The 23,154-nt window shown below is 40.3% G+C and overlaps 1 protein-coding gene and 1 long non-coding RNA gene across 3 annotated transcripts; one reads left to right on the top strand and one right to left on the bottom strand.

Moving 5' to 3' along the window:
• Window positions 1-541: 541 nt before the first annotated feature.
• LOC135414812 (uncharacterized) lies at window positions 542-14,743 on the bottom strand. Of its 2 annotated transcripts, XR_010430840.1 has the most exons (7): window positions 14,400-14,743; window positions 11,149-11,228; window positions 8,058-8,175; window positions 6,362-6,459; window positions 5,351-5,425; window positions 749-4,067; window positions 542-667 (listed from the first exon to the last, which is right to left on the bottom strand). It is a non-coding gene; the product is annotated as an uncharacterized LOC135414812 (long non-coding RNA). The 2 variants fall into 2 exon arrangements; XR_010430839.1 differs by having other exon boundaries at window positions 542-4,067; window positions 14,400-14,716.
• Window positions 14,744-14,802: 59 nt separating this feature from the next.
• Window positions 14,803-19,028, top strand: LSM8 (LSM8 homolog, U6 small nuclear RNA associated). The gene is made up of 4 exons (XM_064656054.1): window positions 14,803-14,934; window positions 15,848-15,888; window positions 17,139-17,266; window positions 18,779-19,028. The coding sequence occupies exons 1-4, from the start codon at window positions 14,904-14,906 to the stop codon at window positions 18,867-18,869; spliced, it is 291 nt and encodes a 96-aa protein (XP_064512124.1). The 5' UTR covers window positions 14,803-14,903; the 3' UTR covers window positions 18,870-19,028.
• The last annotated feature ends 4,126 nt before the right edge of the window (window positions 19,029-23,154 follow it).

The following is a 23,154-nucleotide window of genomic DNA, read 5'->3' on the forward strand; positions in this document are numbered from 1 at the left end:
ACAATGATATCATCGTGATATCATACGAGTAACTTTAAACCTATGCCAGTAACAGTTTCTGCTGATATTTGAATTTGTCAAAATAAATTACTCTGAAACCACCATGGAAAATTGCTGTGGAAAGTTTCTAGAATAGACTTGTTACCAAAGATTTTTTTCCCTTTTTTTTTTAGAATGGAACTCTATTAAATATTTCGTAAAGGACATAACAGTTCCACCACCACACAGTTTGCTTCACTGTAGGTGTTGCTTAGCATTCAAATAATTACAATTACACAAATTAAGTTTTGTTTTGAATTGGTTGTTTTTTAAACCGCTTTTGTGCATTGATTTATTGAACTTGGTGGGGAGGAAGGAGTGAGAGGGAGTGTTAGATTCCTGCAGGGTCCAATCATCCCACCTAACTTTTCATAGCTCCTAATATCCATACCACCCCCTGGCAGGACCCACCTGCTGGTAGGAAAGTGTGCCTAGGGCACTATAATTCTCACTTTAAGTTGCTGGATAGAAAGAGAAGGTAGCAAATGGCTGAACAGAAATAAAGATGACTATGTTTGTATTTACTTATCAAATCGCATGCAGAGAGCTTCCTATACTCTATTATGTCCAGCCAGTACCTCTTGACCATGGAGCTCAGAATGCTGTCCTTATGCAAATCCACCATATCCTGTGGAAGCAAATTTAAAGATCTCAGCCAGGGAGCAGGTACTTCCTCGCTGCATTAACATCTGTTTGGATTAATCCTCACTTCTACAGCCTCCTTTGTTTTGTCCTTCTCACTTCCACCTTGATTCCTGCTCCCCAGTAAGGCACTTATTGATTCTTAATTTATTCAGGAGACAACATCAATACCCACTCTTCTCAAATCTTCATTGCTTTCACCTCTTCAAACATCTGGTATGCCTATTGGGGCCACATGCAATCATCCCTCTCCTTCCTGCAAGCAGCACCTGTTAAAAAGGGCCACTCCTCAGCCTTCACTAAATGTTAAAAAAATCATTAGTCCACACTAAGGCAAAATATTGCCTCACACTTGGTAAGGGACTATTCATATCTCATCATGAAGCCATACCATACATTGAAACTTGTATTACATACAAGCATACACATCTGCCTATATGCTTTGCCACACTTTGTGTATGCAAAGATATCCATGTATTACCGGCTCTTGCTTGAGACTGTCCTTGGCAGTAATTAATCATGTGGAAATGGTGATATTTGGTGTGACAGAACCCTGAAGAAATCTTTGAGGTACACTCTGAAGACTTCTTATATGCAAGACATGACAATAGGTAGTACATATTTCATACAAGGGGGTTTTCCTCAGGAGCCTGGGAAAGAAAGCAGTCAGTACTTCCTCTTCTCCTCCAGACTGCCTAGTTACAATTCACATGCCTGTTTGCCTAACAGACACTCTCAATCCAGAGATTTCCTAAGTAAACAATTACAGCAAGTGAACTGGATGCAGAACAGAGGTCTATTTTATAGAAAGATATAGAAAATGGGTGCTAAGCATTCCAGACATAAAAGGATCTGGTTTTCTCCTACTCTGTACCTGCCAGTTGTCTCATTTACAGAGACACATGCACACAGCTGGCTCCCAGGTCACTTCAACTACTTTGCAAATCCACATTGATCACCAGTTCAGGAGCCATTACACTCTCTCTTATATACTCTCACCCACTCCAGTTATTAGCAACATAGCAGGGGCCCCTGTGATCCCATGGTCCCATGCCAGCAGCTGGCCTCTCAAACTTACATAAATACAGAAAAGAGCCCTGCACGCAGGAACTTAAAAATGGAGTTTAATGAGAGGACAGGACAGATTCTGATGACCCAGTAGAGGGCATGGCCAGAAAAGCCATCTGTTTACACGCAACTGCCCCCTTTTAGCCCCTTATCTCTCTATTTTCCTCAAGATCTTTTTCCCCAAACAACCTCTATCACTCCCTTTCCCTGCTTGTTGTTCCTTCCCTAAACATCCTGTGATAAGTTTTGCACAATCTCAAAATGCTCTTCCCCTGTAACCCATAACGTGTCCTGTACTCCAAGGTAGTGACCCCCCTCAACCTGAGGTGCTATAGAGACATATTCCCATGTTGAAGACAACACTTTCTCTCTGTATAACACAGCTGACCTGGATCCTGACAAAATGACAGCAGGAAATGGAAGCCTCTGTCCCTTACAGATCCTCTGCCAGCATAGTGTCATCCTGACACCCAAGATGCTGTATCCATGTTCTCAACTGCTCTAGAGCTCTTAGATCTTGCTTGCATCTTACACACAGTGACAGCTTGCTTTGCATTCCTTGGTAACCATATGGAGGGAAAAAAATGCTAAAGACCCATATAAGAAAAAAAAATACCAATATAAAGCAATACACTGTGGCTCTAGCCCACTCATCCCCTAAATTCAATACACTAGCATTGTTCAAAATATGTTTATAAGAGCATTAGCTGTTATAAACTTGTTGCCAGCTTCCTTCATATTCTTTTTATTTTTCAGTTCGAAGAGTTGCCTTTGGAATTCTTGCACTGCATTGAGGCCCCTAGCTGGACAATGTCTAAACACAGAGCAGCAACTGCACCCTTCTGAACTGAGACTTTGTTCAGCTAGAACATTACTTATTAATCACCAATTTAGTGCAAGAATACTTTAACTAAAAGATAGATCTGCTTCAGAAAACCTGGCATTATACTTGGCATTTCATGTTCCAATATATACATGCACGGTGCTGTGATGCACAATTTCTAAAGCTGAGCATTTGCCTGGAAATCATATCCCTGAGATTTGAGGGATGAATGTTTCAGGAGTTTTCCTACCTTGAGACAACTTTCAGCTAGATATGTATATCCTGGACACAATGTCTCCTGTAAAAATAATCTCTCTGTACAACAATGGTGCAGCAGGAGAAGAAAAAAAAAGCCCGCAGTCTGTAAGTGTCTAAAAACTTTTTCTAGCAGTGACTGGAGATAAATTATCATCTCTGCTTCATCTGGAAACTGAAAATAACTATGTGTCCCTCACCAACCACATTTTTATAACACAATAATGTCATGCTTGATTTCAAGATTTTCAGAACGTCTTGAAATGTGTTCTAAAAATCACTGCCAGGCAAATTCTTTGAAAGGAATTTTCTTAACCAATGGCAATGTGCTGTTTTATCATACCAAATGCATTTTGGATATTAATATAAAGTTAATATGATGAAGTTTTATAAAAAGATCTCCATTATTTACAAAAGTTGCTATTAAAGTGACATTCCTCATTTAATCTAAGTAATCATAGCTCTTAGGGTGAAATTGGGAAGTAATATTATACATCTGCTAAAAAAGAAATAGATGAGACTATATACATGTAAGAACTTTACAAATTAATAGCATACTTGCATTTCTAACACAAAGACAATGCTCCCTAGGTACAGGTTAGAAATCAGATACAAATCGCCATGGGTTTGTACATGAACATAATGAACATCGGGTATATTCTTTGAGATATAATCATAACACCCTCTTGCCAAAAAATTGCAACAGTTTTTTTAATTATTTCCTCCATAACACAGCCCCTTTTCCATGTGCAGAACAGATCATCTCCTGTTTAAATACCACAATCGTGACTACAAAATACCAAAGTCAGCCAATAATAAAAACACTTACGTGCTGTATATGTTTATAATAAATAACAAAAATATGAAAGCACTTCCAAAAACAGATTGTACACATTAGCTTCAGGGCAGAAGAGGCTTGCACAATGACAGTCTTACCTTGGTACTGTGATTCAATTTGCAGGGGTCTGTTTTGCCTAGGAATCACACCTGCCTCATCACTTATCTGACATAAAAGAACCACAAACCATTTTTTGAAAGATACATAAACACCCTAATATGTCATGCCAGTATCACCAGGAATGGCAATAAATATTATCTCCATTTTAATTATTTCTTCCAGATACATATAATTATTTTTTTTTAATTATAAGACAGGCAAGCAGGTGAGGGAGATGATAATAGTTCTTTACATCATATGTAGTATACTATGGTCCATACTCCAGAACTTTTTTCCCTGAAGCTGAAAGAGAAGAAAGGTGACTAGCAAAGTCCTGGAGTCTCTGGAAAGGAGAAGACAAGAGGAGAGATGGGAAATGATCATACATGGCCTGTATCAAAAAACATGCTTAGGGGGAAGCAGGGGTACCTTACTCAAAGACCAAAAGCGTTTTGTAAAATAAACTATTACAAATTGCCTGGAACATATTTCAGAAATCTAATTTTTTTTTCTAGTGGTGGTACACAGCAGCCTTAGGCAAATTACTTTTCTTTGCATTCTGACTGTAAAATACCATAGAATAAACCAGAATAGACTATTTACAGTTGGAAGGGAGCTACAATGATCATCTAGTCTGTCTGACCACTTCTGGGCTGACCAAAAGTTAAAGCATGTTATTAAGGGCATCAAAACAGAGATGCCCTTCTTCCTTATGCATTTTCTCTTGGTTATTCACTATTCAAAGTACTTGTAGCAAAATTTTTTGTTTCTCTTCACATGCATGTGTAGAGGATTTAGCATAATGAGGTCCTAATACTGACTAATGTCTTCTGGTGTCGTAATACAAACATTTAAGAATTAGCTAACTTCTGTTTACAGTTCCACCACTGACTTCAAAAGAAATTCTGCTATTACAGTGAATGTCTATGCAATTCAACTTACAGATTTAGTAAACCATCAGAATAATATTTACCAATCATTCTGAGACATGGTAATGCTTAACTAAATGGACAGAATACTTTTAGTCCCTACAATAAATGAAGCATGTGAGTCTCCAGAATATTAGTAGCAGCAGCATATCTAGCTGAAGTTGACTAAAATATATATATAAAAAAGCTTTATATTTGGAAATTTGATGCCTTCAGGATGGTTTCGATATTCAGAGACACACATACTTTTGTCAATGATTATAAAGGAAGGGAGTGCTTACAAACACTATTTCATTTATTCCTCTTTCTATTCAATTAGATGTGGCCAATATGTTAAGTGTTTTTCAGTAAGAACATAAGACACCAGCAAGATTGGCTTTCAACAGCATTAATCAATAATGCACTAGAACAGTGGATGATAATAAAAAGGCAGAAGCTACTAGTGGTTAGCGTTGTGCTCTCTGAGACACTGATATCGCATGTGAGATATTGTTCAGTGATGGTAACCCTTCTACACCATAGCCAGGACACTTCTCAAGGCCTTTTATCATTCCTCCCCCAACTACTGCAGCACTATAGAGTTGCAAACTGACTTGTTCTTTCAGGCATTAGATGAACCAATTCAAATAGCCTAGAAATTTCAGGGTATGAGTTTACCTGTGTCGTTCATCACTCCAGAATGACAATTAGGCCTTGGACACACAATCATGTTAATCCGAGAACAAATTTTTTCTGCAAATAAAAGGAAAAAAACCTAAGTACAATGTAAATTCTTGCTGTGAAGCTGATCTGCTTCAAACAAAAAGCTTTACCTATCAGAATATTTCTTCAAACAAGAAGTTACAACAACAAAATCGCATCTTGTTATGATCTAAAACCCTGACTTTTTTTTTGCTTGTTTACAAAGGTGTTCCCCAATTTAGACTGTCGTAAGGCAAAAATTGTGTGAACAATTTTCTTTGCATTTCTGTGTGTTTCACCTTGGCATGGCTGGGTACAGATAGTAAAAAATGCTGCGCCACTAATATGGCTGCAGGCCTTGTGCCAAGGTGAAGGAGGAGTTCTTTTGGCAAGAAAACAAGTTCTGTGGTCACCTGCAGTTATCCAATTAGTGCTGTACACCAAAGTATGTTTTCCTTATGTAACCAATGTTGTGTGAACAAGAAACTAAGCATCATGAGCATTATATAATCTGTGTTTCTCCTAATAAAGTAGACATATTGCCTGATCACATTGGTCTAAGAGCAGTCTGTCAGTTCCCTTCCATCAACATTAGACCAACCGTGCAAACAGTAAGCCAAAAGAAAGACTTTCTTCTGCTGCCAATCACTCTTACCCCTATTATCTCTGTAATCACAATCCCTCCTTCCCCTCCAGATACCCCTGTTCTGGCTGCAGCCCAGATTCCACAGTGCAGCATATAGAGTTATGAAGTTATCTTCTTCACACCAAAGGCCTCAACGCTGACCCCAGCACTGGTGTCAGCTGCCTGCCTGAGCGAATCGTGAGCTACCACAGCTGGGACAAGCAAGGTCCTCAGTAAAGCTCAAAATAGGTCACTGAAGATATTTATATTCCCCATAAGTTAACCCACCTCAGTATCTGAACATTAACAGCTAAAAGGAGTCATCACTAGAAGGTATCTGAAGTGCCAGCAGAAACACTAACCAGATGATGTGAAGAGAGTGCCTGAGAGTACCAAGTGAAAGAGCTACCACATACTCTGGCAGTGAACAAGGATGCCAGCTGCAGTTCCCAAGGAGATCCTGGGAGTAATAAGAGAAAATATCCAGTTGAAGCAGTAGCTTGCAAAATCCTTGGCAAGAAATAATGACAAAGCAGACAGCCCTCTTCAAGACCGCGAAGAAAGTAGCATCTACCATCCTCGTGTGCCCCCTCTCTTCATTACTGGTGGTGCAATTCTGTTTGCTTGTGCTTCAAGTTTTGTTTTTCACAGCATAGCCTACTGATAAAAGAAATGGCCTGCTTCTGCCCTTTGGTCTTATGCCTTTTATCAGACAAAACACAGTGTCTGTTAAAGGAAAGTAGATTGTCCTATTTATCTTTCTTTCCTTTTGATAATTTTTTACTGATGTTTCCAATAAGAAGGGTTCCAACACCTCTTCTGGGCAGGACCAAATCTGCAGTATATTCTTTCTCCATTTCCATAATTGGTTTGAAGGTTCTGGTGCCAAAAGACTGCTCTGTGGTACAATGAATAACCTAGTTCAAAAAATAATCATGCAATATAAGTTACAAAGCAGAAATATATTGATTTTTTTAGTGCAATCTACATTATATCTGGCAGCAGGCAGCATGTAAGTCACCTCTGAACAGAGCCCTTTGACCATGTGCTATTCCTTTTACATGGTGATCATGTGCCACAGAGCAAATGAAACGAAAGTGGAATGGGGTCAAATGGGCATCTCTGCAGAGTATTAAGATAAAGGACTTTATAATTAAAACTGGAATATCTAGTCATCTTAATGCAGACTAAAGATTAGGATCAGTGCTTTTACAGGAAGATTAATTATACTTTGAGAAGTAGGGAATCTATCAGAAGGAAAAGCCTGCTCTGTGAAAGCAACTTAGCAAATGCAGCTTCAGCTACGACTGTAAAAATGATTCTATGACATACTAGTAAATGTCAGTTACTTGAAGCTTATTATTTATTCTGTGTACAACAGAATTGTCTTAGTGTTCTGCTTAGAGCAACTGAAAACAAGAATCCATTTGCTCTGTAATTTTGTAGTTGTAGGTACATGATCCATTAGCAATGGCATTTTTTCCCTCCAATAGTTCATAATATTCCTTAAAATTATTATCTGAAAGGATAATGATACTGAACTTCTATAGCTGTTATCAGTTTCTTCTGTTAAAAAACAAAACAAAACAAAACAGAACAAAACAACAAAAAATATACACAGAGAAAAATGGAAAAGTTTGTTTTTCTGCAAACAGAAACATGCAAAGTTATTTTTTATGCTAACACATTAAGTAGGGATATAGTCATTAAGATTGCTATGGTATTTTGCATATTTTAGCAAAAATTGCTGGGGAAAATACGCACTTTCTCATACAAAGGAGCTCTTTGAGAGAAGTTATTTTTGTAATGTTTCCCATGATAGCAGCAGTTGCTATCATAACAAACAAAATTTAGAGCAGGTGTTTGTTAACACTGAGTTTCTAAAGATAAATAAAAACCCCTTTGAGACTTCACACTACAGATTTGTTTCTAATGCACTGTAACTTATATTCTGAGTCTAACAACCATTTTTAGACTGTTACCCTTTTATAATATTTTTCAGTTGCTTCATTGCAAACCCATCATTTGATATAATAATATATGTGAAACACGTCTCACCTTAGGTTGCAGCTAGTCAAGTATAAGGTGAGCAAGGTTGAGCAAAGTCTTGCTACTTTTGTCCAACTACCAGATAAAATCTGTGTCCTTGCATTGCTGATAATGGACCCTAGAGTCTCTAGAGATTCAGAAAAACAAAGCAGAGGTGAAGGGATGTTTTGTGTTTTTCCTGAACACATAAAGAGAAATCAATCATGTTTAGCCAGCTTGGGTGTGTATAAACTAAAGGCAAGCTAAAGGGTTAGGCTCTTTTTATGAAGTAACAATCTGGGCATGTCGGTGAAAATCAGAGAGATTTAAAACTTTGTGTCCCAGAAAGCGTTAGAAAGATTAAGTAAGTTAAATGTGGGGGATTTTGGGAGTGCTCAGTTCTCTTCTGGAGTTTGTACTGTGCGATTCTTCTTCAGTATGTACCACTCCATTATTCCCTGCCTCAGATGCTATGTTTTCTTGAGCAGCAACCAAGAGATGCAATCCCTGTTGAGCAGGCTGACGGATGTTACCAATTTGGGGGGTTTTATACAAGAAATTTCTTACAGCTCCTCTTCCAACAGTCAGGTGATTATATTAGATTTTCAGTTTCAAGGAAGCCTGAGGAGTAGGTCTCACACCTTTGTCCATCTTATCTGACAGGGATTGGCTTGACATGCCATGGCACAGCAGTACCGGTCGAGCCTCACTTCTTACGAGAATGTCACAAAGCTATTTCACCCTTCAGCATGCCTGGCTCTATAAAACAAGGTTGCTTCTTAATAACCAAGGAAAGCAAAGCTACCAGAAGCTAGTGTGGCTTGGGAGAGGCGATATACAGTGAAGCAGCAACAAAACGTTCACTCATCCATTCCACCAGCCTTAGGCTAGGTGGTAACAAATGTACATGCAATAACTGCTTGCACATACACCTTACAACTATCATTGCAGGGTTTCCTTCCTGCCCTGGCAGACATTAAGGAATTAGGAAAATGTGCAGACACTCCAGGGCATTATTAATTGGTTACATATTCTGCAGAAAGCATACATACAGCTATCAAATTTTGCCATAGCAACCTTAATGTATAGCAAGTAAGCTATATCTAAAAAATGCAAGAGAAAGGGAAAGGCTTTTTACAAAGGTGTTTTGTTTCTTCGATTGAGAGCTTAATGGGCGTTATGCTCATATTCAGCTACTTTGTGTGTCCTCAAGGGCAGCTCTGCAGCAACTGAGGGGAAGGAACAGGCAAAGGGCTGCCCTCTACAGGTTTCTGATCCTAAATGTCATAATGCCAATGTTATATTGACAACTATGGTCACCGAGAATAAAATGTTAATTTTATATGGCCTAATGTTAAGTGTGAACCTGTGAAATGTCTGTGTCTGAGTCACACTGGGCTGACTTTGTAAGCACTGAAGAAAAATGGACATCTTTAGTGGGAAATGCATCTCATCCTCCGGCAGAAAACTAATTATTTTTCCGTGTGAAGAAGGCCAAGGTGCCATGCTCGGGCTTAAGGCACCAGGGCACCTTTCCCCTCAGGGCCGCGGGGCTCGCGGCCAGGCCCCCCTCACCGCAGCGCAGGCCGCCCCCTGCTGGGCAAGCAGCCCACCCGCAGCTTCAGGCGCTTCCCTCATGGATCCGTGCGCTCTCCGCAGGGGACACCGCTTCCACATTATGCAAACTGTGCCCCCAGTTTGTAACTTAGTCTACCAAGCCTTGCTACTGAGGGGGAGGTGCAGGCAACATTTTTTTTTTCCAAAAAAATGCGGGGATTAAATTAAATTAAATTAAAGTTTTCCACTTCCTATGTGGGAGGTCGTCTTAGAATAAGAGCAGTGGTGGTTTCAAACAGAGGACTGAACCTCAGTTAGGACTGTGAGAAGGGCACAGCTGCTTGCCTTCAGGAAAAGGCAGAGAGAGCCTAAGAGTAGATAAAGCCATGAACTCTCTTTTCAGAGTTCCTTCATACTGAGTGTGCTAACTCTATACTGAGAATGTTGTTAAGCACCAGGTTTGGCAAAGCCTGGGCACCTGACTTCAGGAGTCCAGCCTTACTCTTTGGGTTTTAGTCCTCCTTTATGACATTAAAAAACCCCAAACAAACAAGCAAAAAACCCCTAACTCCTTCTCTGCTTTTCAGGGACACTGACACTGTTAATATAAACAGATGGATTAGAGATTCTCAGGATCGGATATTGAGGTAACATCCTCGGGCAAGTATTTAAGATTTCAGCCTACATCCTTGTATCCCAATGATCTCATTTATTTGGCCTTTGAGAATATCTCTTTACAGAGAGAAGGAAGAGTATGAAAAGGAAAATATCCACACATACAAAATCTTCAGCCTCTTACATGGAAGATACAATAACTATTCCAGTCCTGGTGTAATGGCTAGCGGTAGTAGTTAAGCTTTTATAATAAAAGCTTAAGAGTATGGGCATTATGTAATGCCCAATTCCAAAAGTACGTTATGTTCTCTGATATCTCTTGTTTTTGATAAAGGTTGAGCCATTAGACAAATTTTTGAGAGACTACTTTGGTGTGGTTACCTTCAGAGGTGCCAGGAAACATCTATTAATTTTTTTTTTTTCTGGCTAATTTGCCTTCAAATACTTCATTTTGCTTTCCCGGTGGTTGTGATGGCTACAATGTGCAAGAAAACAATTGGCACACTTGAAGGAGAATAAACAATAGCATTCTACTGTCCAGAAATTGTATTCCCTTCAGGAATTAAACCATGGGCTGGACACCAAGTCCCAGTTTGGACCTCTTCCAATTTGTCCCTGAAGTCTTTATTGAAATAAAAGGAAGTTGCACTAGTACTGACAGTGACAATCTAAATTCTAAGTAGATTCTTAATAGTAAAATAAAAAAAGAGACCACAAAATATTTTTTCTAGTTGAAAGGTAGACACACGGAAGTCAGGGAATGCAGAATTGACATGTTTTAAGCAGCATCAGTTTGGCCTCATTTGTGTCTGCATCTATGTGATCTGAGACCTTTTTTTATAGCATTCTATCAGTTAAAGAGAACGAAGGAGTGTACCTCATCTGTGTCAAGTAATTCAGTGTTTCTTGTACAAAACTGGGACTAGAAAACTTTGAATTTTTGTCTTACCCGATTATACCTTCCAGGTATTAAAAAATGCATTCTTAGTATTTCAATGAATGAAGACTGTGAAATTCACTGGTGAAAGCCTGGAAATCAATATAACAAAAAGAAAACAAAACAAGACAAGACAAATCTGAACGTTAATTTCCTCCCATTTTTTCAAAGTGTTATTTTTGAGAGCTTTGTCTTATGAATATCTACTCAGTGCTTCATCAAATCTAATCTCCTGATTCTACACAGACCTAATGTTATGTTAGACCATTTTATAAAGCCCATCAAAATCACTCTCTCTACTGACAGGTAGGAAAACTTCAGAGATTATGTTTTCTCAGTCTCACCAAAACCTGACAATATAGGAATTCCATATTCTAAATCCCAAGCTAATTTTCTGCCTACTGAAGGTCATGAACTTATAATAAATATTTTTTTTAATCAAGAATTCATGTAACATTTCATTTCACAATATACTGGACTAGAAATGGCCTGCTGCCTGTTTTTATACTTTGAAAGAATGTTTCCTATACAGTGTTACATCTAAAAAGGCTGGCATTCAGTGCAATAAATAGCCAGTACTGTCAAAAAAGCAGGTGGAAGAAAATTTATTTTAATGTGACTCCATGAAGAATATTTGACCAGCAGTGCTTAAACAACAGCACTGATCTCATGCTTTGAAAAGCCAGGTAGATAGATTGTTGTAAGAAGTTGTACCTGTATGAGACTCAAGGTCTCTCCAACAGACTGCTCAGTTATTAAATACCATGAGAGGGGCACATTCATGGCACTGAATATATTGCAATGCAGAGGATGCCTGTATGTACAACATATTGCAGTATGAGTGTGTTGCATACTAACAATATTAACTCTCACAGGCAAAGACAGCTGAAGTACTTGGAATAGTTTTGTAGCTTAACTTTGGTTCTGTCACTGAATGTGAGCTTAGTTTCCCTGAGATATTTCTTCTTTTGTTAAGTACCAGTTCAGATTCCTAGTCCTGAAAACTGCCAGTGCTACACTGAATCCAGCAGATTCCATACACTCTATGTCACAGGACTCTTAAGGATACCAAGGAAACACTTGTGAGCGTGATGTACACTGACCAGAAAGTGTGGCAGCCAGTAATAATCATGCTAGTGACAGGTAAAGTTAAACAAAGTTGAACAGAAATTAAAAACCTTGAGTCCCTTCAGGGCATTCTTATTTGCCATTCCCACATTTATAGAAAGGAGATTCATGTAAGCACAAAATCCAAACGTCAGCATAAGAATCACCACTTACTTGACACAGCAAATTTTTTTAAAGATATGCATAGTTTTGCTTGGATTGCAGAGCTTGACCACTGCACTTCACCTGCAGACCACAGTGTGGGCCCAGGCAAGCCCACATGCGAGCTTGGGATCCAGGCACAACAGAACCACCTTCCCCAACCCTCATCTTTCCCACATCCAGCCATCTAGCATTTCCTACAGAAAGCATCTCTGCATGGGACTTAGCAGCTCTGCAAGGCTGGCTGTGGACACCCACTTCACAGCCCTGCTGCGAGGCTCTCCGAGTGGGCTGGTTTTGGCTGGGGTAGTTAATTTTCTTCACAGTGGCTGGTATGGGGCTACATTTTGGATTTGCACTGAACACGGGGTTGATAATATAGACATGTTTTTGTTATTGCTGAGCAGTGCTCACACACAGCCAAAGCCTTTTATGCTATATGTACTGTCACGCTGGCAAGCAAGTTGGAGGTGCATGGGAGGTTGGGAGGAGACACAGCTGGGATAGGTGATCCCAACCGACCAAAGGGATATTCCATACCATATCATGGATGGTATTCATGGGATTCAAGGGATATTCATTCCATACCATGCTTACTATAGAAAGTGGGGGGAAGAAGGAGGAAGGGGGAGATGCTTGGAGTGATGGTGTTTGTCTTCTCAAGTCCATGTGATGGGGCCCTGCTCTCTTTGAGATGGCTGAACACCTGTTTGCTCATGGGAAGTGGTGAATTAATTGCTTGGTTCATTTTGTTTGTATGTACAGCTGTTAAACTGTCTTTATCTCAATCTAGGAGTTTTCCAGATTTTACTGTTCCAATTCTTCCCCCGATCCCACTGGTGGGGGAGCGAGCGAGGGGCTGTGTAAGGCTTGGTGGCTGCCTGGAGTTAAACCACAACACTGGGGCACTGTGGAGGGGCAGCAATCAGGCCTCCTATCTGCCCAACTCACACCGGCAGCCCATAGGGAACCAAGGCAGGATTCACGTGATTCCCATATTAGCAAGAATCATAGAATGTTTAAGGGTTGGAAGGGATTTTAAAGATCATTTAGTCCCAACCCACCCTGCCACGGGCAGGAACACCTCCCACTAGACTGGTTGCTCAAGGCCCTATCCAACCTGGCCTTGAACACTGCCAGGGTTGGGGCATCCATAGCCTCCCCGGGCAACCTCTCCCAGTATCTCACTATCCTCACAGTAAAGACTTTATTCGTAATATCTAGCCTAAATTTCCCCTCTTTCAGTTTGTACTCATTACTCCTTGTCCTATTGCTACAATAGGACTCTTCTGATGAAGAGTCCCCCTCCAGCTTCCCTGTAGGCCCCCTTCAGATACTGGAAGGTTGCTATGAAGTCTCCACACAACTTTCTCTTCTCCAGGCTGAACAGCCCCAACTTCCTCAGCCTGCTTTTACAGAGGACGTACTCCAGTCCTCTTATCAACTTCAGGGCCTTCCTCTAGACTTGCTCCAATAGTTCCATGTCTTCCTTATCTTGGAGGCCCCAGAGCTGGATGCAGTACTCCAGGTGGGGTCTCCCCAGAGCAGAGTAGAGGGGGAGAATCACCTCCTTTGACCTGCTGGCCACGCTGCCTTTGATGCAGCCTAGGACTGGATTGGCTTTCTGGGCTGTGAGCGCACACCGCTGGCTCATGCTGAGTTTTCATCAACCATCACCTGTGGGGTTACAGTCACCCCCAAGTCTTTCTCTGCAAAGCTTGTCTCAGTCACTTCTCTGCCCAGCCTGCTGGTGTGTCTGGGATTGCCCTGACTCAAGCGCAGGACCTTGCATATGGTCTTGTTGAACTTCAAGAGGTTCACATGGCCCCACCTCTCAAGCCTATCCAGGTCACTCTGGATGGCATCCCTTCCTACCAGCATGTCAACTGCACCACACAGCTTGGTGTCACCAGCAAATTTGCCGAGAGTGCACTCGATCCCACTGCCCACGTCAACCAACAAAGATGCTGAACAGTGTTGAGCCCAGTACCGACCCCTGAGGGACACGACTCGTCACTGGTCTCCATGTGGACAATGAGCCGGCGACCACAAATGCTACACCCAGGCAGCGAGGCACTCGGCTGGGCAGGAAAACAGCCCTCCCGCTCCACGCCAAACCACCGTTCCCCGGCCAAACCCCTCCGCAGTGCCTGCAGGGCTGTGTGAGGGGTCTGTGGGGCTGTGTGAGGGGCCGGCGGGGCTGTCAGGCGTTATGTGAGGGGCCAGAGGGTCCCCCCGCGGACGGTGCCATGTGCCGCGGAGGGGACGCGATAACCCCACTCCCCCGCCACTCTCGCCAACCGCCCCTTGGTACCGCCCGCCCGTCCGCGCCGCCTGACCACCTCCTGCTTGCCTGCGCATGCGCGCCCCATCTCCCCGTGCCCGAGGCTTGGCCCGGCCCCGCCCGGCCGCCGGGCTGTGCGCCTGCGCGCCGGGTCGCGCGTCAGCGTCGCGCGCCGTAGAGGCGCGCGGGGCTGAGGCGCGTGCGGGTGGCCGCCATGACTTCCGCGCTGGAGAACTACATCAACCGTATCCGCCGCGGGGCACGGACGGCGGGGACCCGCCCGACCGGCCTCCCGCTCCTGCCTGGCCGCGGGGCCGGGACGGGACGGGAGGGGAGCCTGGCGGAGCGGGGCCCTGAGGGCGGGGCTGGTGGCGGCTTGCGTTGCTTGGGCCCTTCCCGGGTGGCAGTGTCGGTTTCTCCGTAAGAGAGATCGGCTCGGCAGGCAGAGCGGAGGTTACAGGAGGTCACTCGGAGAACAGGGTCCCCCAACAGCACCAAGCGCAGCGTTGCACGATCCGTGGTGAAGAGCGAGATTCGCGGTGGGCCTGCCCCCCCCGAGAGCTCCTAACGCGCCTTTAGTTACCAGCTCTGCATCACTTGTTCAAAACCCGGGACTTGGGGTTCTTGGAACGCTTTTCGTGCTGTTTTTTTGTACTTCTTGTAACCCATGGGCATTTTCAGTTTTATTCACAAACAGTAAGATATTAACCCGGAACTATTCAGGATGACGGATATGTGGTCACCCAATTGGGATAATGAGATATTATGGAGATGGAGAATGCTAGGCTTGGGATCACCACTTCAGAGCAGTTTTTTAAGGACTTAAAGTGTCTATAAAACTGTTTATGTTTTTGCAATTTTGAGGCAATGCAGTTAGTAATGGGAAGAGAGGCGAACTCAAATCTTTATTCTGCTTTTAATGCTGTTCATGTTTGTGTATGATTGTCCATGGTTAGGTGAAGTGAAACTTTAAAGGAGATTTTCATAAAAATGCTATGTTGTCAATTGCTACTATCAACCATGCTGCTTTAAAAAAGATGCTGACAGGCTTTTCTGGCTCCTAATGGCTCTTAAAACCTATATTACATATGAATGTCTCAGAAAATCATAATGGTTTTATTTCAGATATCATTAAACATTTCCTTAATAAACTACCAGGTACTGTTGCAGTAATTACTTCTGATGGAAGAATGATTGTGGTAAGACTTGTATTTTTTAACATTTTATTTTCCCCCATAAAGATTTTCCATCATGGCAATAAAGAAGCTGTGTTAGGATATTCTCAGTTACATATTCACACCTTTAAATCATAGAGTACAGAATAATGGCCATAAGGCTTAAAAAAATGTTGTAAATGGTTACTGATTCTTGCACATCAGCTTTGTCCATTGATAAATTTCTGCATACACATGCTTTGACTTTTTTGTCAAATTAAGTTTTCTGTGGAAATGCACAAGAAAATACATTTCTCTTCAGTAATTTGATTTCTATCTAAAATGTCTTCTTTGTCCTGTAAGCTTTTGAGCTTTCATGGTAGAACCATTTCTTCCAGCATTGGCTGGAGAATTGCTGGAGAATTGCTGTGGGATTTGTTTATGCCTGAAAACCTGAGGATTGGCCAACTTATATATTAGACTGTATAATATTTTGGGTTTATTGCTTCTGTGTTTTGGGGTTTTTTTCTTGCATCACTTCCCCCCTCACACACACTTTTATGTGTATGTGTTTTGAGTGTAACTTAACAGTGTGATTGTTGCATGAGGATTGTATCTTTCTGTATGTACTTAGCTTCATGCAGCCTCTGGAAAAACAGAAAAACTACTGGCCTCACCAAATCTGTGTGTCTGAAGTCAGTCTGATAAACTTTGTGTTGTGCTACAAGATACTTTGTACCAAAGAGATTTGAATGGAGTTGGTATACGTGACTCCTTGCTATGTGGTTAGATGATATAAATGAATATTAGCATGATAATTTTAATTTACTAAACACAAAATAATTTACTTCAGAGATACCACTTAAAATTGCTTATTAGGAATGGTTTCAGTATTGTTGACCACAAGAATCCAATTTTTCTGGTATTTGTTTTAGTTAAATATTTGATTTCTAGAAACTTCCATACAAGGAAGACTAAAAAGTGTAAAACCAGTAAAATTAGGTTTGTAGAGGTCTGTTACTGATACAAGAGAAACTTTACTTCTTTTAATACTAAAGCCTATTTTAGCTTTCAGCATGAACACTCAGTAATAAATGTGCACTTTTCTTAAATTGATTATTGCTTTGAAAATTACTTTCTTTGGCTATTTGTGTTTAAGCCAAACAATAAAACCTAAATAGAATATCTATTCTCTAGTACCTTAATTTTGCTACCTTGTTTAAGATATCTTTGAGAGCAAAGATGATAAATTTAAGAGTTAACTGGAGTGCTTTATTTTTGTATGTTGTTTTCAGGGAACACTCAAAGGTTTTGATCAGACCATCAACTTGATTTTGGATGAAAGCCATGAACGAGTGTTCAGTTCTTCACAAGGAGTTGAGCAAGTAGTGCTGGGATTATACATTGTAAGAGGTGATAATGTGTAAGTATAGCATGTCCTTGTTTAAATCTGTTCATATGAACTTCGTATGTACGTGTGCATGTCTTTGTGTATATATGTATATTATCTGTATAAATCTTGATAGCCCCAGACACCTTGCACCTTTGTATCTGTGAGTAGCACTGTACTGTCAAAGTATTGTCAAAGTTGAGGCAACCAAGGAAGTGTCTGAGTCACCATCCCTGGAGATATTTAAAAGATGTGTAAAAGTGGCACTTAGAGTCAGGGTTTAGTGGTGGGCTTGGCAGTGCCGGGGCCTCGATCTTACAGGTCTTTTCAGACCTAGATGACTCTGATTATGTATTAAAGAGCAATCATCCACATTTACGTTACAGAAGTGATTGCATTGTAATGTCAAATGTGGTTTTAAACTGGAAGAGGAAAGATTGAGATTAGATGTTAGGAAGAAATTCTTTACTCAGAAGGTGCTGAGACACAGGAACAGGTTACCCAGAGAAGTTGTGGATGCCTCATCTCTGGAAGTGGTCAATGCCAGGTTGGATGGAGCTCTGAGCAACCTGATCTAGTGGGTCAAATGTACGAGTTGATACTTGATGTAAATATGCTCACAAAATGAGAGTAAAAGCTCAGTAAATGCAGAGAAAAGTAGCTGATGTGCCCAACACATGGGAGGGTTACAACAGAAGTGGAAAGAAAGCCTGGTAAGTGGGCCTGCTAGGAAGATTACTTTTGCAGCAGCATTCTGAAACTGATGGCAAAAATAATATTCTTTTTTAATCACAACTAGAAAAAGGGTATGTTGTAGTGACCAACACGTGAGCCTGGATAGGAGTTTTCATCTTCTAATTCTAATGGATATTTCTGTACAAAGAAATATCAAGAGTTAAATTTATATCTAGGTGCATTTATCTGACATCGTTGAGACATTTTGGAATGCTTTCATCACATTTGACTTAGGCTTTTAAGAAAAAGTAAATTGACATTATGTGCAAAGGTAGGACTAAGCATGCTACTCTACCAGTAACTTTTCATTCACATACTATAAACGTGTATAAAAAGCCAAGTAATTGTTTACTGCTTCACTCTTTCATCATATCAGATGGCTACAATACTCAAGTATACTCAAAATATTCTTTTATAGAATTTATTCTAATTTTTTTGCAAACTTAACAAGCTTGGAAACATACTCATTACAAGGAATAATTGGGTATTCTTGCAACTCTTAACAAACTGACATTTAATATTTTTATAGGAAGAAGTAAAAAGAATCAACGGCTAAGTAACAGTAACTTCAAAATAGGCGACTCATAAAATAGGGAAGGTATTGGAAAATAAAAGGGAAGAAGCAGTCATAATATGCAGTGCTTCCAGACATTCCAGTGTGCATCACTAGAAGCTTGCAGGGAACATGCAGCATCAATCAGAAAAAGTCAATATGATTAACAACAAATAAGGGTTGTTAAAAGGAAAAAGACAGCTTCTGTTTTAGAAGTGTGTGATTAAGGAATAATAACCTCATTTTTTTTATTGTAGTGCTGTCATTGGAGAAATTGATGAAGAGACGGATTCAGCTCTTGACTTGGGGAATATTCGAGCAGAACCCCTAAACTCAGTTGTGCACTGAAAAGATGAAAATGCACAGGGACTTTGTAAATCTTTGGTTGTACAGACCTATTTAACAACGTGGACAGTTTTTACAAATTGTGTTTGTTTAGACACCAATTTTTTATTATGAATATGTTGTAGTTTTGCATGTAAATTAAAGTTTCTACATTTTACTAAAGATACTTTCATTGGATTTCCTTTGGGTTTTTTTTTATGCTGCATGAGTTCACTGGGAAATGCATGCTGGCAAAAGCAATCAGTATCAGTGATGGTCCTGATAGTGTGTAAATATACCTTGTTTTTAAAATAAGATCTCACTCCTAAAGTTAAACCAAGCTCTTTTCTATAACCCAGGATTATGTAGAGGTAGATGTGTCATAGTCCATTTAACCATCTCTAAGTGTAGTTCTGGCCATAAGTAGAAAACTGTTCCTTGTGGTTGGTTTTTTTTTTGTGTGTGTGTTTAGTGTAGAAAGGAAGAATGTTGAAAGCTTTCACAGTCAAATTAATGGCTTATTCATATAATACATTTTTTGTTGTTTATCAGAGATTGTTCTCTAGTCCTCAAGACTATACTGGAGGTGCAGGAGTTCTTAATGGCTTAATTCTTGTGGAGAAATTAAATTGGAGAAAGAACGACTTTTGAGCAGGAGCACAAAATTTAAAACAAATACATACATTTATTTGAAGCCCCTTAAGAGAATGAGACCAACTCATTCTCTGTCTTCACCTTTCAGCAGCTGTCATGTTGCTCAAAATGTGGGTAAGATCTACAGAAGGAGAATTGTGTGTTTGCTAATGTGTAACCATTATCTTAGAGTGTAGTTTAGAAGACACCAGAGTACTTTTGGTAGGTAAGTTATTTACTTTCAACAAAACTTGCTGCAGTATTGAACATAAGAGTCCCATGTAATCATAATCACATGTAGGCCTCTTACAAACCAGCAACAGCCAAGTTAAGTGGGACAAGCTCTGTGCAGTGTGTGTGTTTTAGGCCACGTCCTATTGACTACCCAGCAGAAATGCTGGTATGGTGGCAGCAAGAGGAGGTCAGTACTATTGAACAAAGCTGTTTTCTGTGTCCATGAGTGTGCCAACAGGCCCAGTATTTTTTCCCTCTAAAAATGTGCTGTCAAAAAAAAAAAATTTAATGTGCAAGTTTGAGGGGTTTATACTGATTTTAATATTAAGGGGGATTCGGTACTTTTCATTGCAAGTTCATTGGAAACCATATACATTGAACTGAAAATATTTGTTCTTCATAAAATCTGTCTCTCAGTTCTTGTAAATTCCAGCTTGTTTTCTGAGATTCTTCTTGATGAAGCAAAGCCCTGCTAACCTTTTTTCATATTTATCCATCTTGTGATCTAGTAATGTGTTGTAGTTTTCTGTCCACATTTCTGCAGGGAATTGCTGAGCAGACATCAAATCAGGCAAATCGGGGGTTTTCTCTGATTACCAAAAGTCAGTAACATCTGGCTGTAATTAGTTAAGTCAAAAGAATCAATCAGTTTCATTAAACAGTCAACAAAAAAGCCCTTTGGCAACTGAAACGCTGCTATTGGCACAAGAGAAAAGAGTGAATAGTAATGATAAAGAACAAAGAAAGATTATCAAATTAGCTACTTTAGAGTGCAGAAAAAAAATGCAGAGGCAAAGAGGAGTATCAGGATGAGCTGATTTTTAATGCTCTACTCAGCCTTGGGTGTATTAGGAGAGCTATAGTTGAAAGACAAGTTGAACACTTGTGTAGAAGCACTGGAAAGACTGTGGAAATCTGTTGCTTTGTAGCTGAGGAATTAAGTTTGAAGCTGAGTCATGGAATGTTAATGCATATGGAGACCATGTGCCTTGAGCACATCATTTGCAAGGCAACTCCTTGGTCCTGTATTTGTTTAAAGATTTAAAATATGATGAGCTGCTGATGTGAGTTGAAACTACTTTATCCTTGAAGTGCTGATCTCAGATACAAAACTGGAACCCACAGTAGTGAGGTTTATCCATAAAATCCAGGGACTGACCAGATGAGAAATCCAGGTCGTTCAGAAATTGCTGGAGCGTGATCTGGAATATAAGTTTCACAGAGTTTGCTGTTTAAAACACAGATTGCAAACCCTGTCTTCCCTTCAGGTGAGTTACCTCAGCTATTGCATGCACTTTTTCTGGGCTTGAGATCCTCTGTGTGCCCAGAGTTGTGAGGAGCTACAGCTTGAGAAAGTTGTATCTGCTCTGACAGGCTAACCTAAACTTGGAGCATTCTCTATCTTGAGAAAGGTAAATTTAAGCTCCCTTTTAGAAAAGGATCCTAATAAAAAGTGCTGGCCTAAAAAATGGGTTGATTATATGCAGAGCATTGTGAAGTTGACTTCTGCAATGACATAGGCAAAGGATGGCCAGCTCACAGGACTGGTTGGGACTGTGGGCAGTAACTGAGCCCTGTTGAGATGGAGCCCTGCTCAGAAGTAAAGTTCTCTCTAAAACCTTAAAACCAAAACCCGTGGAAGTTGCTTGCCTTTATGCTTATCAGCAATGTAAAGTTTTTCAGAGTTGTGATTTTTGGCTTATGTTCACATTTTGTTTCAATTTCTACTCCAACATTTCCTTCAATTTGATGCCATTGATTTAGGTCTGGATTTGACCAAAGCCTCTTCTGGATGTACTGGTGAAGGGATCAAGGCCAGCAGACATAGTCTGAAGGGGTTTATTGAAATCAAATCTAGAACTTTATATGCTTTTTAAAATTATAACATGCAATTAAAGCCTTGTGAACTTACTGGGGCTTTAATCTATAGAGGCTAACTGGGTCCCTGTAAGTATATGGTTCAGAGAAGCACTCAATAAAACAGTATTTCATGCAGGAAGTTGAATTATAACCAAAGTATTTTCATTATTTCATTGAATCAAGCCTGTAGCACCGTCCAAGCTGGAAAACAGGTCACTATTTTATGTCATTATTTTCATAAATGAATCAAAGTAGGAAAAATTAGTGGGATTGAAACCAGAAAGTGGACATAGAGTGATGGCCTAGTATTAGTGATTCTGAAAAAGAAAGCTAGAGAATGTTAGTCCCCAGCAAGGGAAGAGGAAGAGTAGAGTGGAAGCTCAGCATGTGTGAAGCTTCTGTATGCATCTTGACAGCAGGGGAGCTACTAATGTGAGTCATGCCTATGAAACACAAGATGATTTATGCTTGCTAGTTATATTTGGTCTATGATACATTTTGGCACCTGTGTAAGCAACTTTACTAATTTTTAATAATTGGGTTCTTATTTCTGCTTTACAGTTGGGTAAACTGCAGTTTATTCTTAGAATAATGAAAATAAGTCTGTGGAATTTTTTTTCAAAGTGGAAAAGTTCTTCAGTTGCAGTAAAGATCCAGAAAAGCTGTGTCATATCAATTAGTTTTAGCTTCTCTGTTGTTCAAATAATAAAGCATACTTCAAGTACCAGGTATTCACAAACAACCATGAAACCCAGATGTGCCAGAAGGTCATAGATAAAACCTTGAGATGAGAGAGGGGAAACTTGTACCAGACTTAGCTTAAAAACATATGAGAGAAGATAGTAAAGAGCCAGGTGTTTGTCCTGGAAATCCTGTTCCTGATAGGCTCTTTCAGTGTGCTCTGTTTTGTCTTAGGGTCCCTTTCAGGGGCCTTTTTTTACAGTAATTTTTACAGTAATGGCAGAAATGCTGATATTTCTTACATCAGCAGCATTTTCCCTGAAGAAAATAAAAGCTCCACTGACGCAGGTGGAAATCAAAGCCAAAAACACAATAGCATTCAGACTTTTGCCAAGAACTCCTTGCTAGCACTAAAAGCAAGACCTTATCTACACGGTAATATCTTCCTTCCTGGAGCCTTGTAGCACGTTCCAGGAACTCAAACTTGCGTAGAACAACATGCTGCTGCTTTTCAGCCTTAAATCAGTAACCATCAGTGCCACTGAATGCCAAAAAATTTCACTCAATGCTCAACTTCTTTCCTGCTACTTGCAGTTCTCGATAAAAGGTGTTCATTACTTCAGGGAGTGCAAGAACATGTGCATGTACTGTTTTTGTCCACTGAAACATCTTTAATGGTTGTCCTGAAGTCTTGTTTTATACTCTATCTTATTTTTAATTTAGTGTTGAAGTCAGCAGTGGTGATTACAGTGCTCTGCATAGAAACAGGAGTGAAAAGTGTTCAGGTGGAGAAATTAAAGAAACTGGATTTTAAGTAGCATAATCCATAAAAAATTAGAAATAAGCAGGATGGAAACCTGTTGAATATGAACAAAGTTGGGCTTTACAGCAGTGATCATTG

This window comes from Pseudopipra pipra, chromosome 5 (assembly GCF_036250125.1).
Source record: "Pseudopipra pipra isolate bDixPip1 chromosome 5, bDixPip1.hap1, whole genome shotgun sequence".
NCBI classification, from domain to species: Eukaryota; Metazoa; Chordata; class Aves; order Passeriformes; family Pipridae; genus Pseudopipra; species Pseudopipra pipra.